The 15,789-nt window shown below is 48.2% G+C and overlaps 1 protein-coding gene across 1 annotated transcript in view; it reads left to right on the top strand.

Annotated features, from left to right (window-relative positions):
• The window catches only part of ANAPC1 (anaphase promoting complex subunit 1), a 2,053,226-nt gene that overhangs the window by 26,959 nt on the left and 2,010,478 nt on the right, over nt 1-15,789 (top strand). The window contains exon 2 of the mRNA XM_069606837.1: nt 1,295-1,456. Within this exon, the coding sequence (XP_069462938.1) occupies nt 1,295-1,456 (162 nt within the window). The remainder of the gene's footprint in view (nt 1-1,294; nt 1,457-15,789) is intronic.

Consider the following 15,789-nt stretch of genomic DNA (forward strand, 5'->3'; position numbering starts at 1 on the left):
TTCTGTTGATTTCTGAGTACACAGCAATGGGCATTTTTGCATAAACTGGGCAGTCTAGGGTTGGTAAGTATAAGGATCCATATTTCAGAGGTGGTGAATAGTTAATCTTATTTAAAGGAAGGGTCGCCAAGATTGTTTCTGTTAGTGTACACATTTCTTAAGGCCCGATTAAAACGCTGACATTCAAGTAATTTGTTTTTTAAACAGTTTATCAATGGAAGAATTAATGCTGGTATAACCTGTTTATGGGAGAGCATGAATTTGCTGTCTGCTTATTAATGTATGTTTTCATTTTTTAGAATGAAGAGACCTTTGAAATACGTGATCATACCAAAATGTATTCGGGACAATGAGTAATTGATGTGATATGACCCTTTCTGTACTTTTCAAGAAAAGTACATTTTTGATTGGAAATAAAAGAATCTGGATTCCAATCTTGATCCAGCAGTGCAAGAAGTTGTTCAATGTGTAGAATGTGCTGGCCTTAGGAATAATTGAATTCAAGCTGAAATATTTCCCCTCACGCCAAAGGCTAACTATAACCATGCATACAAAGGGATTAGAGGACGTTTTCTTTGAGTTACAAATAAAACATCCTGTTTGAACATGTCCTTGTGTCCGTATCCTATCTCTACCTTGCCACAGTGGCCATGGCCATGCTAATCACTATGGCCATTCTCACTCCCTTCCTACCCCTTCACCCCCTGCCCAATACACATCCTCGTGGGATCTCTTTGAGATAGATTTATCAAGCATTACGATTAAACTTGGTGCCCGAAGTGCCTGGCAGTGTTTTTTCAAAGCAGTCTTCTGAGAGGGAATAACTTCATTGGCGCTGTAAACACGCTACTGGTGTAATAAAATGCCTTTCACAGAAATCTTGTTAAAAACAATTATTGACCAAGCCAACAGTTTTGGTTTGTGTACAAGTATTTGGCATTTGACAGGCACTGGCCAGTTAATACCATATCTTCCAGTGCCTGTCAAGTGCTTTTCGCATGTCTACACAAAAGCCAAAACTGTTGACATTGCCAATGAATCGGTTTGATAGGGCCGGAGCCTCATGAGAGAGAATCTGTAAACACTCACTCAAAAGGTAGTGCAAGCATGGAACAACATGGTGGGACGATTGGGGGAGGGTTAAGAATGGGGACAGCTCTTAGTAAGCAACATTGAATTTCATGAGTTGCAGAATATGGTAGTCTGGCTGTTTTCGCCATCATTTCATGACTTTCAATTCTTTGCTTCTATGTGAATGAGTCTCTTCCGTGATCTAATTATTGCCTATTTACAGGAGAGCTGGCACTTAAGGAAAGGAGTTGGGGCTCCTGGCGAAGAAGTGGAATACGATGAAGAGCTCTACGTGGCTGGGAACATGGTCATTTGGAGCAAAGGAAGCAAAAGCGAAGCATCTGCAGTTCATAAAGCTTTCACTGTGGACAGCCCAGTTTTACAGGTATTTATAGTTTGCTCAGAGTTCCGTAAAATCAAATGCAGAATCTTTTTAATTTTTGCAGCTACCTGTTTCAGGTGGAGTATTGTTGTTGGTTCAAAATGCCAGAGGGGTTGCAATTTGCAAATCTATGTACAGGCTAAAGTAATTGTGTATCTGAAATCTCCATTAATCTATGTCTTGCATGATGTTACTTTTAATTTTTCGCATCTTGGCACTAGTAAACCATAATGATGTAAATAAACAGAGCCTACTCGATTGATGTTGAGAGGTTCAGTATCGGAGATTGTTTCCTGTCCAAGGACCTTTAAACCATGGGGCACGGCCCAGCGGCAGCTTGCCTCCCCAGTGCCATTGACTCTCATGGATGCCTTTTGGAGGTTCTACGTGATTTCGCCGACCTATTTTTGGTCGTGGTACTTTTCATCGCTGGATTTTAAATCGCCAAAACACCCCCCAAAATAAAAAAACAGGATTTCTGGCGATGTAAAATCCGGCGATGAAAAGTACCACGACCTAAATAGGTCGGTGAAATGCGTGTATACCCTTTTGGAAGCCTGTTTATTAACCCTTTAGGTTTTCCCTGAGAGGACCTATAGAAGGAATTCGGGAAAGGCATTGTTCAGACAGAACAAGAAGTTCAATATCTTCATGGAGGAAGACACCACCTTCCAGTAGAAGGTTTACTTCTTTGAGGTACTCTTCCTTGTGTGGGGCTTTCTACCCCATCCAGATCTTCCACTCCAATGAAACCAGTATTCTTCATCCCTAAGACACTTTTAATGATCCGTTTACTGTAGCCAACCAGCTTAATATTTCAACCACTGTGACCTCAACACATCAGCCATTTTTGGGACTATATATATTTTTGGGACTATAAAGGAGCATTTGTCAACACGAACATAGGTGGAAGTTGAAGGGAAAGCTTTCCCATCCCCAGACTCCATTAATTTAATTTAGACCGGGTGCGGGTCGGAAATCCTACTCTTGACCATCGGACGACTAAAGAGACTAGACCGCGCTGGTAAAATGTGTTGTCTTTTCTCTTCCACCGTTTTGAGAGCCTAAAATGTACTGCCTTTTTGGACCGGTTTGCTGACCACTAAGGGATAGTGTGGCAGGGGGTTGGGTGTTTGATGGTTGGGGGGTGGGCGGGGGGGTTTGCAGGGTGTGATCTTTTTTTTGAAGTCCTGAGAAAAGGGAAGGTTGTCTCCAGCATAGTCAATTGTCCCCTCACAGACTTGCCGCACCTAAAAATGTACTGCTACATAGTTTCCCTCAGACATCGCTCATAGCTAAGGTCAACCCTTTTAATTCAGAGATGTTCACCTTTTTATAAGATCCGCTTTGACAGATGAGAATGCATATAAAATGAAAACTGTGACACTCCCTTAAATTGGTAAGCCTTTCCAAGGTGGAGTTGGGCAGGCAGTACTCCAGAGGGAGCATTGAAGAAATGTTCTATAACAGAATGTAACCCTTGCTCTCCGTGCCAGAAGCCTCCATTCCGTTTGAGGGGAAGGTAGCACAATTGTGTCAGGGGCACCTCTTAGGCATCAGCCTCAGCATGGAAGGCTTATTCTGCACAGAAGTCTGTGACATTCCAGCGTCCATGCTATTGAAGAGTGCCTGATAGTATGTGTTGTCAAGGAGCCTGCTTGTTTGTTTATTTCTAATGCACACCAGACCCGAGGGTATCGGGGCGCAGCAACAAGACAATGCAAAGATTACAGGGTTACAAAGGTGAGGTCAGGGTAAGGAATATACATGCATATCCTCAGTATATGTAGTCAAGCAGTCAGTCCTAAAGTTCAGTGGATTTGAGTAGGTTAATGTAGTTCTGACTAAAGTTTAAGTAAGGTTGATATTCTCTAAGGTGGTGTGGCATGGAATGCCAAAGTTTGGCAGCTTTCACGGGAAAGCTGCTACCACCATCCTTGGTGAGTCTGAATCTTGGTACAGTAAGGCAATTGGCATTGCTGGTTCTCATAGGTCTGATGAATGGTCTTCTGTGTAGTCTCTCTACGAGGTAGCTAGGGGCAGCATTGTTTAAAACTTTGTGGTTAAGGGATGCCGTTTTTAGGAGTATTTTTTTTGTGAGTCGAGAGCCAATTGTTTTGGCGTCTGGTCGCAGAGATGTGTACTCTTCTGTTCGCACCTAGAGCGGCTCTTTATGCGTCATTTTGTAGAATTTGTATCTTCTGGATAATATCTTTGTTAGCGCTGATATAAAGAGCATTACAGTAATCTAGCCTCAAAAGTATTAAAGCTCTGGCCAGGATCAAGCAGCTGTCATACGACAGGAAGGGTTTGCCGGTCCTATTGAGCTTGCACGTGCAGGCAGTGGTGGAGGCCATTGATTTGACTTATTTGTCAAAGGATAGGGTAGAGTCAAGGTGGAAACCGAGGGTTTTCACTTCCTTGGCCACCTTGATGAGGTTCCCATCAATGCAAAATGAATATTGCTGGCCTAATTTCTCATGTTATTTTGGTGGGTATCCAGGATGATGAGCTCAGTCTTGTCATCATTGAGGCATAGACCGTGATTGGCCATCCATGCCTGGATGATGTGATGCTCTATCCACCAGTGCCAAATCCTTGTCGTAATCCCCAGAAAGAGGGAGGATAATCTGAGTATCATCTGCATAGTTGGTGTAGGTGAAACCCAGAAGGTCCAGATCGTCGAACAGGGTGTTGGTGAATATATTGTATAATGTAGGGGAGACACGGGAACCCTGGGGGACACCACATGTGATAGGGCCAGGGACTGGGAGAAGACCCTCATGGTTCTGTCACTCAAGAATGATTCTATCCATCTGATAGCCTCTGTGGAAAAGTGGGCTGCTGAGTCCAGGTGGCCACATAAGACCTTGTGATCCACCAGGTCAAATGTGGCTGAGAGGTCTAACAGTAGGAGGAGGGCTGTTTTACCTTTGTCTCTTACCGCATCGACCTGAGTTTTGAGGTCGAGGAGAGCAGTTTCAGTCCCATGTAGGGGGCGGAAGCCGGATTGTCTTGCTCCCAGAAGCTTATGGTGTTCCAGATATTTTTGGATCTGGGTGTAAGTAACCTTATCGAGTATTTTGAGCAGAAATGATACCGTCGTGATGGGACGTTAGTTAGTTGGAATAGGGGGGTCTAGGGATTGTTTCTTTAACAGAGAGAGTACCCAGGATTGCTTCAGGTTGGTGGGAATGGTGCCAGATGAAAAGGAGGCGTTAATCAGTTTCTCCAGCATGGGGTCTGGCATGGATTCACATGCTCATGAATATTCCCCATCGTCAGGCCGGGAATCCTCGGTATAGAAAAAAAATCAGTATCAGTTTCGTTTCTGATCTGTCTTTCTTAGTAGTAATCAATCACTGGTCTCTGGGTCATAGTGCCCCCAGCCAATGACTGCCCTCTCCCTAAACCCCGCCTCCGGCAGCCATCCTCAGATTGCTATAGCTCTCGAGCTTTTGCTGAGTTTTCGTGCTTTTTCAGGAGATTTTTCTCATTTTTCGGTTAAATAGAGCATCATTTCTACATCCGATCAACAGGGATCCCTTTCGGAGTTTTCTACGCCTCTCAAGGGTGAAGATTTCGTCGAGTTGCGCTTTTGGAGGATTCCAGAAGTTCCGAGGCCTACCCCGGACATGGCCCAGGAGAAAGGAAGCTCGACGCCCGGGAAGCTGTTCAGGACCTGCCCTGGATGCCAGCTTCAGAATGTTTTCAAGGAGGACGAGCTTTCGTTATGCCTCTGTCTCCATGAGGACAAGACGCACAAGGAGAAGGACTGTGCGTTTTGTGGGAACATGTCGGAGCGGACCATGAAGGATCGCCACCTCCGTCTCGCCAACTGGCGGAAGGGAAGAGCCCGTCAGGCGAGAAGAAGAAAAAGAAGTCTGAGCGGTCTTCTAAATCCTGTGAGGGTTCCCCGGCGACAGGGGCCCAACAAAAGGCTAAGCACAGCGAGTCCGCGGGCACCGGGAGCACCGAACGGTTGGGCTCCTTGGCTGCCAGGCAGGGCGCATCCTCCCCGGCGCCATCAACCACGAGCCAACGCTCTGACTCGGGTAAGACGTAGTCCGAGAACCCGTCGAAGCTTCTGGAGAGGCCCCTGTCGATCTCGAAGATTCTGGCAGAGGGGGAGCGAGGCTCGGACCCTTCCCCCCCCCCCCCAGGCGTCCAGAAGGTGACAATGGCCTTAATTCACCCTGCCAAGACCTCGATTGAGGATGTCGCCGCGGCCCTGGCTCAGCCTATGGAGGCTACACCAGTGGAGGCACCCTCAGGACCCAGTCTCCCTGCCACCGCGGAGGGAGTCGTTTTTCAGGCCCATTGAGAAGACCCCCACGAAGTCCTCGTTGGAAAAGGTGGGGGAGGGGCTGGTGGCCATCGTGGATACGGACACGACCTCTGAAGAAGAGCTCATCGAAGAGGCCCAGCCCATCGGGAGGGATCCCGACGAGAGCGACGGTGTCGCCGACAAGGCTCCTCAAGAGCCCTCGCGCCCGTCGTTTCCGGCGCCGCAGGACACCTCGGTGGCCATTTTGTCAGCGATTCAGTCCTTATGCTCGGCGATAAGGACAAGGTTGCCCCTTCTCCCGACGGAGGTACCTGAGCCAGAACCTTCGGAGAGTCCACCGCATAAGAGGAGGACGACGCATCCTACGCCACCTCTCCCATCTCTGCGGCCTGCTCTGCCTTCCCCCCCGGTCTACTGCCCACGGGGATGATACAGGCACAGACACGGCTACGACAGGTGAGGTGGCGACAACGGGACGTGTCCCCCGTCACCCCCTGCTCGGGCGTCTCCGCCCGACGAAATTGTATCCTTTCATGCCATGATTTCCAGGGCAGCCGAGCTTTTCCAGCTCTGCCCAGAAGAAAAGAAGAAAGGAGGGTTCCTTTACCAACGCCGTGAGGCTAAAAGGAAGACGGTCCTCACCGTACCGCTTCTTGATGACATCTGGGATGAGGGGCTCGCCCTCCTCAAGAACCCAGCCACGTCGCCTGCAAAGAGGGACCGGTACGAGAAGAAGTACCAGGTCCCCGACGCTTCCCCCTTGTGCCTTCGGGCACAACCTACCCCAGATTCAGTCATCTCGGCGGCGGCAAGGAAGAAAGCTGGGGGGGGGGCGGCATCGGCCTCGACATCAACTTCCCCGCCGGATGGCGAGGGCAGGAAGTTGGACACGATGGGACGACGGATCATCTCATCCGCAGCAACGACTATCAAGGCGGCCAACGCCCTGGCTATCGTAGCCCGGTACAACAGGGAGTTGTGGTTCAAAATCGCCCCTCTGTTAGACTTCCTTCCGGACGCCAAAAGGGCTGAGGCCTTTTAAATCCTATAGGAGGGGGAGATTGCTTCGGACCACGCCATCACGGTGGCAACGGACATCGCCGACACCGGTTTCCGTCAGTTGGGCAACAGCGTTTGCTTGAGACGACGAGGATGGCTCAAGGCCACGGATTTCCGCCAGGACGTACAAACCAAGGTTTTGGACATGCCCTTCGACGGGAACAACCTGTTTGGGGAAGGCGGTTGATGAGTCCCTTCAGGCCATCAAGACAGACACAGAGACTGCCCGGGCACTGGGAGTGCTCCAACGACGACGGCCGTCCTTTCGGAGCTCCGGAGGCAGACAAGGTGCCTCCAAGGGATCCGGCAGTGGCTCCTCCACTTACCGCCAAGCGGCAATATCTTCGTCCCAGGAAGCCTACAGGGGACGCAGCAAGTCAGGTGGTGCCCGTCGTCGTCAAGGAGGCAAGGCAGCCTCCAAACAAGATTGAACCGACCGTGGGGTCGGTCCCCCTCTGAAGCACCCCGGTGGGAGGCCGGTTGGTGAGGTTCGTCAGTGTGTGGGAGTCCCTCTCCACCGACCGTTGGGTGCTTGATGCCCTGGCCCAAGGGCACGCCCTCGAGTTTCAGAAGAAGTGCCCTCGCGTTCCACCCGTGGCCAGGAAGGAAAATCATGTCCCTCAACTACTGTTGGAAGTAAGGGCGATGCTCAAGAAGGGTGCCATCGAGCTCGCCCCAAAGAGGCTTCGGGCTCTGGAGTTTACTCAAGGTACTTCCTCGTAAAAAAGAAGACGGGAGGATGGCGCCCCATCCTGGACCTGCGACGACTGAACAAGTACATGAAGGCACAGAAGTTCCGTATGGTCACCCTCCAGCATGTGCTGGGTCAGCTGGAGGAGGGCGATTTTCCTGTCGTTGTTGGACTTGGAGGATGCGTACTTCCACATCCCCATTCTAAAGACACCGAAAGTTCTTCAGGTTCGTGTCCAAGGGCGGCACTACCAGTTCAAGGCCCTCCCGTTCGGATTGAAGTCGGCACCCAGGTTGTTCACCAAGTGCTTCGCACCGGTGGCGGCTCGGCTCCACCTACAGGGGATCCATGTCTACCCCTACCTGGACGACTGGCTCATCCGGGCAAGGACCAGGGAGCTCGCCGTGGAGCACACTTCGAAGACTGTCCAGCTGCTCACAGACCTGGGATTCTCCATCAACTTTCCAAAAACCCACCTGGTTCCGTCGCAAGTCGCCCTGTTTCTGGGAGCCAAGCTCGACACAGTGGCGCGGCTGGCCTCGCCGTCGGAGGAAAGGACCAGGACCATTCTGAGCAAGGTGCAGCATCTGCTGGCCGCGGACATGACCAGGGTAAGATCCATCAAGTCCCTCCTCGGGATGATGTCCTCTGCATTTATCTGGTGCGCCTTTGCAGGCTTCGGATGAGACCCTTACAGGAGTTCCTCGACGCCCGCTGGATCCAGTTGACGGGCAGCTTCGAGGACAGGATCCCTCTCAATGAGACGTTCCGTCAGGCGATCCGGTGGTGGAGTACCCGCTCCCATCTGTCGGCGGGCACGGACTTTCAGACCCCAGCTCACCAGGTGACGGTGACGCGGACGCCTCCCTGGAAGGTTGGGGAGCACACTCTGGAGATCTTCACACGAGAGGCCTTTGGCTCCCGGAGGAGAAGTCTCTCCACATCAACATCTTGGATCTCCGCGCGGTGTTCTGGGCCCTCAGATCCTTTCTTCCGTCCCTCAAGGGCAAGGTGGTGAGGATCTTCACCGACCACACCACCACGATGTTCTACATCCGGAAGCAGGGTGGAACCAGGTCCCCAGCCCTATCCAAGGAAGCCCAGGATCTGTGACATTGGGCTGTCACCCAAGGGATGTTTCTGGTGCCTCTTCATCTGGCAGGAATAAAAAGCACAATCACCGACTCACTCAGCAGGGAGCTGCGCTCGTGCCACGAGTGGGAACTACGCCAAAATCAAGTGGATTGACTCTTCCGACGATGGGGCGAACCCCAAATCGATCTCTTCGCGACGGCGACGAAGTCCAAGTGCCGGAGGTTTGCCAGCAGGTTCCCCCAGCCGAGGAACATGGACGATGGTTTCTCGTTACCCTGGGACGGCCTATTTCTTTATGCGTTCCCTCCGCTGCCGTTGCTGCTCCGGCTCATCAACCAGCTCAAGAGGTCCCGGTGCAGGATGATCCTCGTAGCACCGGCATGGCCGAGGCAGATCTGGTTCCTGGACCTTCTGGACTTGTCAACGTCCCCACCAGTCAAGCTGCCGACGGACGCAGACCTTCTCTCCAGAGAAGGAGGCGCCATTCTTCACCACAACCCGGAGTCGCTGAACTTGCAGGCCTGGATCCTGCAGCAGTAGAGTTTGGAGGGTACGACATCCCGGCCAACTGCAGAGAGGTTCTTGCAAAGGCCAGGGCGTCCTCAACTCTCAAGTGCTACAGACATAAATGGAAGAGGTTCTCTGTCTGGTGCGTGCACAGAAGATTAACCCTCTGCGTATTACGGCCCCTCAAGTACTGCCGTACCTACTGTCGCTGGCCAAAGCTGGACTGGCTCACGCCTCCATCAAAATACATCTGGCTGCAATCTCCCGATATACCAGGACAACGGGACGGGCGTCCCTGTGGTCTCATCGCCTGGTGAAAGAATTAATGAAGGGACTATGCCGATCATTCCCGCCGGTGAAGGCTCCTGCCCCGGCGTGGTAGCTTAATGTGGTGCTGACCAAGCTCATGGTGGGGGGGGGCCCAAGCTCATGGGGGGGGGCATTCAAGCCTATGCATTCGGCGCCTTTGAAGTTCCTGTCGTGGAAGACGGCTTTCCTTGTGGCCATCTCCGCACGGCGAGTGGGAGAGATCCAGGCCCTATCTTGCAAGCCTCCATACTTGACTTTTCATGACACGAGGGTGGTGCTGAGGACACATCCATCCTTTATGCCCAAGGTGCCGTCGGACTTCCACCTCAACAAGCCCTTGGTGTTGCCAGTTTTCTTCCCGTCGCCTTCATCGCCGGCTTAGAGGACTTTGCACTTGCTGGATGTAGCTAGAGCGCTGAAGTTCTACGTGGACCGCACAAAGAGTTTTCGGAAGACGTCACAACTGTGTGTGAACTTTGAGACTGTGAAATAAGGGAAGGCTCTCTCGAAGGCTTCCATTTCCAGATGGCTCTCCGGCTGCATCATGCACTGTCACCGGTTGGCAAACCGACAGCTGCCCGGCCGTCCGAGGGCCCATTCGACCAGAGCGATCGCTGCTACCACGGCGTTCCTGTCTGGTGTGCCCCGGCTGGACATCTGCAGGGCTGCGACGTGGAGGTCGACGCACACCTTCACAAGATTCTACTGCGTCGATCGGGACTCCAGGGAGGAGTCCAGGGTCGGCCAAGCAGTGCTGCGCAACCTGGTCGCCTAAGGTGAGCTTGGTGAGGAGGTAAGAGATGCTTAATGTTGACTTGTTGTATTGCTTAATGTTGAGCCTGGTACCACCTCCCGTGGTTGTGCATGTGTGTACTGCTATGTATTCTCTTATTCATGAGCATGTGAATCCATGCCAGACCCCATGCTGGAGAAGGAACAACTTACTTACCTGTAACTGTTGTTCTCCAGCATGGGTCTGGCATGGATTCACATGCGAACCCTCCCGCCAGCTCTTCACTTGGTCATACTGCCACCAAATCTGAGGATGGCTGCCGGAGGCGGGGCTTAGGGAGAGGGCAGTCATTGGCTGGGGGCAGTATGACCCAGAGACCAGTGATTGGTTAATACTAAGAAAGGCAGATCAGAAACGAAACTGATACTGATTTTTTTCTATACCAAGGATGCCCAGCCTGTCGACGGGGAATATTCATGAGCATGTGAATCCATGCCAGACCCATGCTGGAGAACAACAGTTACAGGTAAGTAACTTGTTCCTTAGAGATAAAAGGGGCGAGGTCTTTTGCAGCATCTTTTATAATCTGAGCTGGGCAGAGGTTGCCTTGGCAATTGGAAGGCTTAATTGAAAGGATGACTTTTTCTACCTCGAGTATGGAAGTTTTGGCAAAGTAGAATCTAGCGGGACGGTCAGATGGTGTTTCGCTGCTGGGGAGCTTAAGGTTGTTTAATTGTGGTAGCAATGGTAGCAAGTTAAGGGAAGCGTTTAAATTATTTTTTTTTTAGTTTTTTTAGGGATATTTTGTTCTGGAGGGTAGCTACTTTATTGGCTAGTGCCTGTTTAATATCTGAGCACCATGTTTTGTTTTTAGTACATATATCAGGTGTGGAAATGGGAGACTCCAGCTCTTTTAGTATGGTGAATAGTTCCCTCATACTGGAATTGGCTTTGCAGATACATTTGTTGTATGAGTTTTGTTTCGCTAGGCAAATTTCGTTTTTATATTGTGAGGAGATTTTTGTTAATTTGGTTTTGTTGTCCTCGGAAGGGAATAGTCTATAGTTTCCAAGTGGTTTCACATTTCCTTTTTAGAAGCCGTAGGTCCTTTAACTGAAGGGTGAACCACTTATTTAGATGAGCTTTGGGTTTACTAGGTCTAAGTTTAAGTGGAGTAATTTTTTTCAAGAGCAGTTAGCATAATTTGATTATACTCATGGACCAATGTACCTGGATCTAGGTTGTCAGCTAGTGAATTGAGGGTGGGGAGAATGGCAGGGATCACTTTATCCACTGTAATATTCTTTTTATTCCTTGTTAGGCAAGGTGGGGGCAGTAGGTGAGGCCATCGGGAGTGGTCTAGTAGTGGCTAGTGTGAAAGACACAAGGAAATGGTCTGTCCATAGTTGAAGAGAAATGGAGGTGATGGTGGCAGTGCAGTTATAGTCGACTACTCAGTCTAGGGTTCTCCCTTTTATGTGGGTAGGTGTATTGATTTTTTGGGATAGGCCTAGTTCTAATAGGATATTAGCTATGTGGATGCGTGCTTATCTGCTGGGTCATTGAATCCTAATTTGAAGTTGCCTAGTAATAGTAGTTGGGTGGTAGTTTTAAGGTTTTTGGATAGTAGGGTATGAATGTCCTCCTCAAATGTCCCAAGTGGGCTAGCTGGGCTATAAATTAAATGGCTAGTAAGGGTCTGGGAATTAATTGGAGGGAGTTTAACAGTGAGGACTTCGCGGGATTGTAAGATTTGTGGAGGGGCTGGTCTCCAAGAAAGGTTTCATCTAGATATGAGAGCGATGCTCTCTGTCCTGTCTGAGTATAGTGTAACCGCCTCGGACGGCGAACGAGAGCAGCGTTCCTGACGCGTCATGTAGCCAAGATTCCGTTATGACAAGGAAGACCAAATTATCTGCCAGGATCAGGTAAGAGACGTCCGTTGCGTGGGCAGCCAAGGACCCTAGCATTTATGAGGGCTCCTTTGAGAGGGTGTGCCTCATTATAGCTGTGGAATGGATAGGAGTAGGAGGTACACGGTCGGCTAACTTCGGTTTATGCAACGTCTGCTGCTTAGAGATGGCAAGGAGAGGCGAGAGGGGGACAGGTTTGGTACTGTTGAACTTCGTGTAGGTAGATGGGTTAGTTTTCATGTTAGTTGGAGGTAGTGATCGCGTGAGTGTATCATAAAGTTTGGTTAACCTAGCTCAGAGTCTAAGGTTTCTGTCGATTAAGGTGCAAGGAATGCTTGCGTAGGATCTCAATGTGGTTAGATGGTAGGGTTGGCTGATGATAGGGGACTTAATTACTGCCATTTTAGTCGTGTTAGGTATGGTTTGTGCAGCACCAGGGGGTGGTAGCCAGGCACAGTACACTAAGAGGCTAGTTGTGAAGAGTATACTAGTAGCGCATAGGCTATAAGTAATGGTGTGCATGTTTGGCAGAAGATATGCTGGTTGTTGGATAGGCATAAACGCGCAGTAGGCTAGTTCCAAAGGGCCTAACAACACAGTGGCTAGTTCAAATTGGCATCATTACCCAATAGGCAGGTTCAAATGGCCATCACTACACAATAGGCAGGTTCAAATGGGCCTGCCAATAAACATGTTCATGAAGGACATAGTCGAGCAAGGATATGCAACCAGGTTAAAGCAATGCTTTGTAATATGCAACCACCATTGCCTGAATAACAATTACAGAAGTTGCCTTCACTGTATTTTTAGACACCTTCAAATAGATCTCAGAAGACTCATGTTGCCACAACGCCATGAAGTGTATCCTGGGTTTGTTCTTGGGTTTGTGATCAGAAAATGTCACCCTGTACAGTCCTACATGACATTTTCCAAATGCATGGCAGCATTGGCAGAATCTCTTTTGATGGAAAAAGGTTTTTGTGATGTATCCTTCCCAAGAGGATTAGCTAATTAAAGCACCTATGGCACAATGTGTGCACCTTACCCTCTAGTGCAGTACCTTCTACCACCTTGACCAGAAACATTTTCAAGTGAACTGGGAGAAGGTGTCGTAACAGTTGATTGTGTAGTAACCAGGCGTAATATCAATGCATTCAATGCAAATGTGTCTCCTTAGCAGGGGAGAGGTTTTTATCGATTCTTAAATGTTCAGGGTTGAAGACTATATCCTGTCCCAAAGCCAGAGAAGTATATTTTGTTCTAGGTGTGATGGTGTCCCGCCTTTCCATTGTTCTGCATTCAAGGTTACACATGTCTGCTACAGGAATGTCTGGAAGATTGGGGGGGTTACAGAGTACTGGGCACTGGATAACACGATCTTCCTCTTGAAAAAAGCCTTGTATTCTTTACCCTGTGTGAGCAAGTCGACAAGCCTTATTTTAGTCCTTTAAAGCAACCTTTCATGGGAACAACAATAGTATGGGATGCTTCCCTCATGGTATGGGCTCTTGTTCACTCAAGGGGTCTGGTCAGAAAGGGGAAAATCAGGTTCTGGGTAGGTAATTGATCCTCTTAGGTCTGATTACCTTCAGCCCAACATAAATTGATCCTAGAGCAGACTAATGATACCAATGAATGTATAATGCAACAAACCAGGAACAATGCAGTTTGGAATTTTCTTTAAGGAGGCACAAGAAATCTGCTGTTAGGTCCTGAAAAGGCACATGCTACTCTGGGCAATATATGTATCTGATGAACATAGCGAGAGCAGGCACCTTATGTGTTCCAAGAAGAGCAAGAATGGGCCGCCAACTACTAGCCAGACATCTTTGCAGAATGTGGTCAAGCCAATTGTGGATCTCCTTTGCCGGAGCACAGAAAGCAACATCTCCTTTATGGCGCTGACTGGGGATGCAATCTTTGAAGTGCTGTGGCTTCCATTTCACTAGAATCGTTGATGAGTGCATTTAGGTTGGGGGCTTATTTCAGATAATGCTCACTTTTGTCTCATCTGTACTAGTAAGGTGCATGTCTGAGAGGCTGTATCCAAAGGAAAGGGAAGTATTGCAACATTAACCCTTTGACTAGAAATATTTCTACAGTGAGAAATATTTTAGCTTGTCTTTCTGCATCAGTGGGGCACAGAGAAGATGTGGTTATTACATGTGCATTTCTAAACCCATTTCATACCCAGTTCCAATGATGGCAAATGGAGTTTTGCTTGTGATTTTTTTTTCTGTTTGTTTTTTTGTTTGTTTATATATTTGGAATTCTGAAATGTGTTCATGCAAGGGCCACAGTAAAATGTAAGACAATGTCTGGGCCATATGCATCCTTCAGTGTTCTGCCTTGAACTCTGAACTCTTAAAGCAAGGTCCATCACCATTCCCATTCTGGGCAATCTGGCTGTTGCCTTACAAATCAGCAGTACATAAAGCCATTCTTTTTTTAAAGTTAACCACTTGCTTCTAATGTGCTGTGTTTGTGGTATGAAAAAAGGACCACCTTCTCCCCCTTAACATTTTCAGCCAATTGCTGATTCCCGTGACACTGCTTTTGTTTTTATTTTTTGACCTAGCAGCCTAATTGAGATCAGGGTTATTGCTTTCTCTTTTTTCATGTTTGGGCTAATGGGTGTCGCAATATAAAGCCCAAACTATTACATTCAAATACTTATTCATGTATAGATTGGGAGAAGTGCTTTTTGGAGAGGGGCACAGAGAAATTACATTTGAGGAGGGATAATGTTTGGTTATAAGCCCACCCCATTCCTTGCTCATTTCCTTGCTAATCCCTATGGCTAATCCTACCCCTCGCAGTCTTTACCCTCCTATAAATTCTGCATGGGAACTCTTTGAGGTCTGAGCTCTTCCATGCTGGCGGCCGTATTGGAGATGCGCTTCATTGTTAGCTTGTGAGGAAAATCCTTGATTCACCAAAACTGAATCCTTCATTTATTTTGAAATGTAGGGCTTAAAAATAATGTTCAGTTTTCATAATCTGTTATGAGAACATTTTGCTTTTTCAAAGAGAATCAGTATTCATGAAAACATGTTTCCAGATTGTAAGCTAACGTCTCCAAACATTTTTTGTTCATTATCAACATTTCGTTTTCTTTTGTAACTGACCTGTAGCGGTGAGTCACAAATATTGCTTTAAAGATGATCGCTGCATTCACTGTCTATCCCCATGTAAACATTGTGCTGCACGCTGTAACCGACTCTCCTTGGTGGTTTGCTGAATGAATGAATGAATGAATGAATGAATGGGTGAGTGAGTGAGTTTTATTATTTGTAATGCGCATTAGAACCTGCGGTATCAGGGCACCGCAGTAAAGAATATGCAAGGCTTCAGTTACATGATTACATAGTTACACAATAAAAAGACACCGTATATATTCAAGCATAGAATATGCAATGCTTGAGTTACATGGTTACATAGTTGCACAATAAAAAGACACAATATATATTCAAGCAATGTTAAATATATGGGGAAGGAAGAATTTGTGACAGTGGAAGGATATAAGGAAATGAAGGGTACAAAATAGATACAATGGCAGCACAGAGGACGAAGGAGACATATAGGTGACATGCATTAAGTAGCTGGAGGCTATAACATAGTTGTCAGTACAGTGTCATTAGCTGGGAGATCTCCACTTATGGGACTAAATATCCCTAACTTTTGGCCAATTTATGATATTGAGTCTAAACCTACGGAAGGGTAACTCTGCTCTTGGAAGGT

The sequence above is a fragment of the Ambystoma mexicanum genome, chromosome 4p, assembly GCF_040938575.1.
Source record: "Ambystoma mexicanum isolate Mex_15411 chromosome 4p, UKY_AmexF1_1, whole genome shotgun sequence".
NCBI lineage: Eukaryota > Metazoa > Chordata > Amphibia > Caudata > Ambystomatidae > Ambystoma > Ambystoma mexicanum.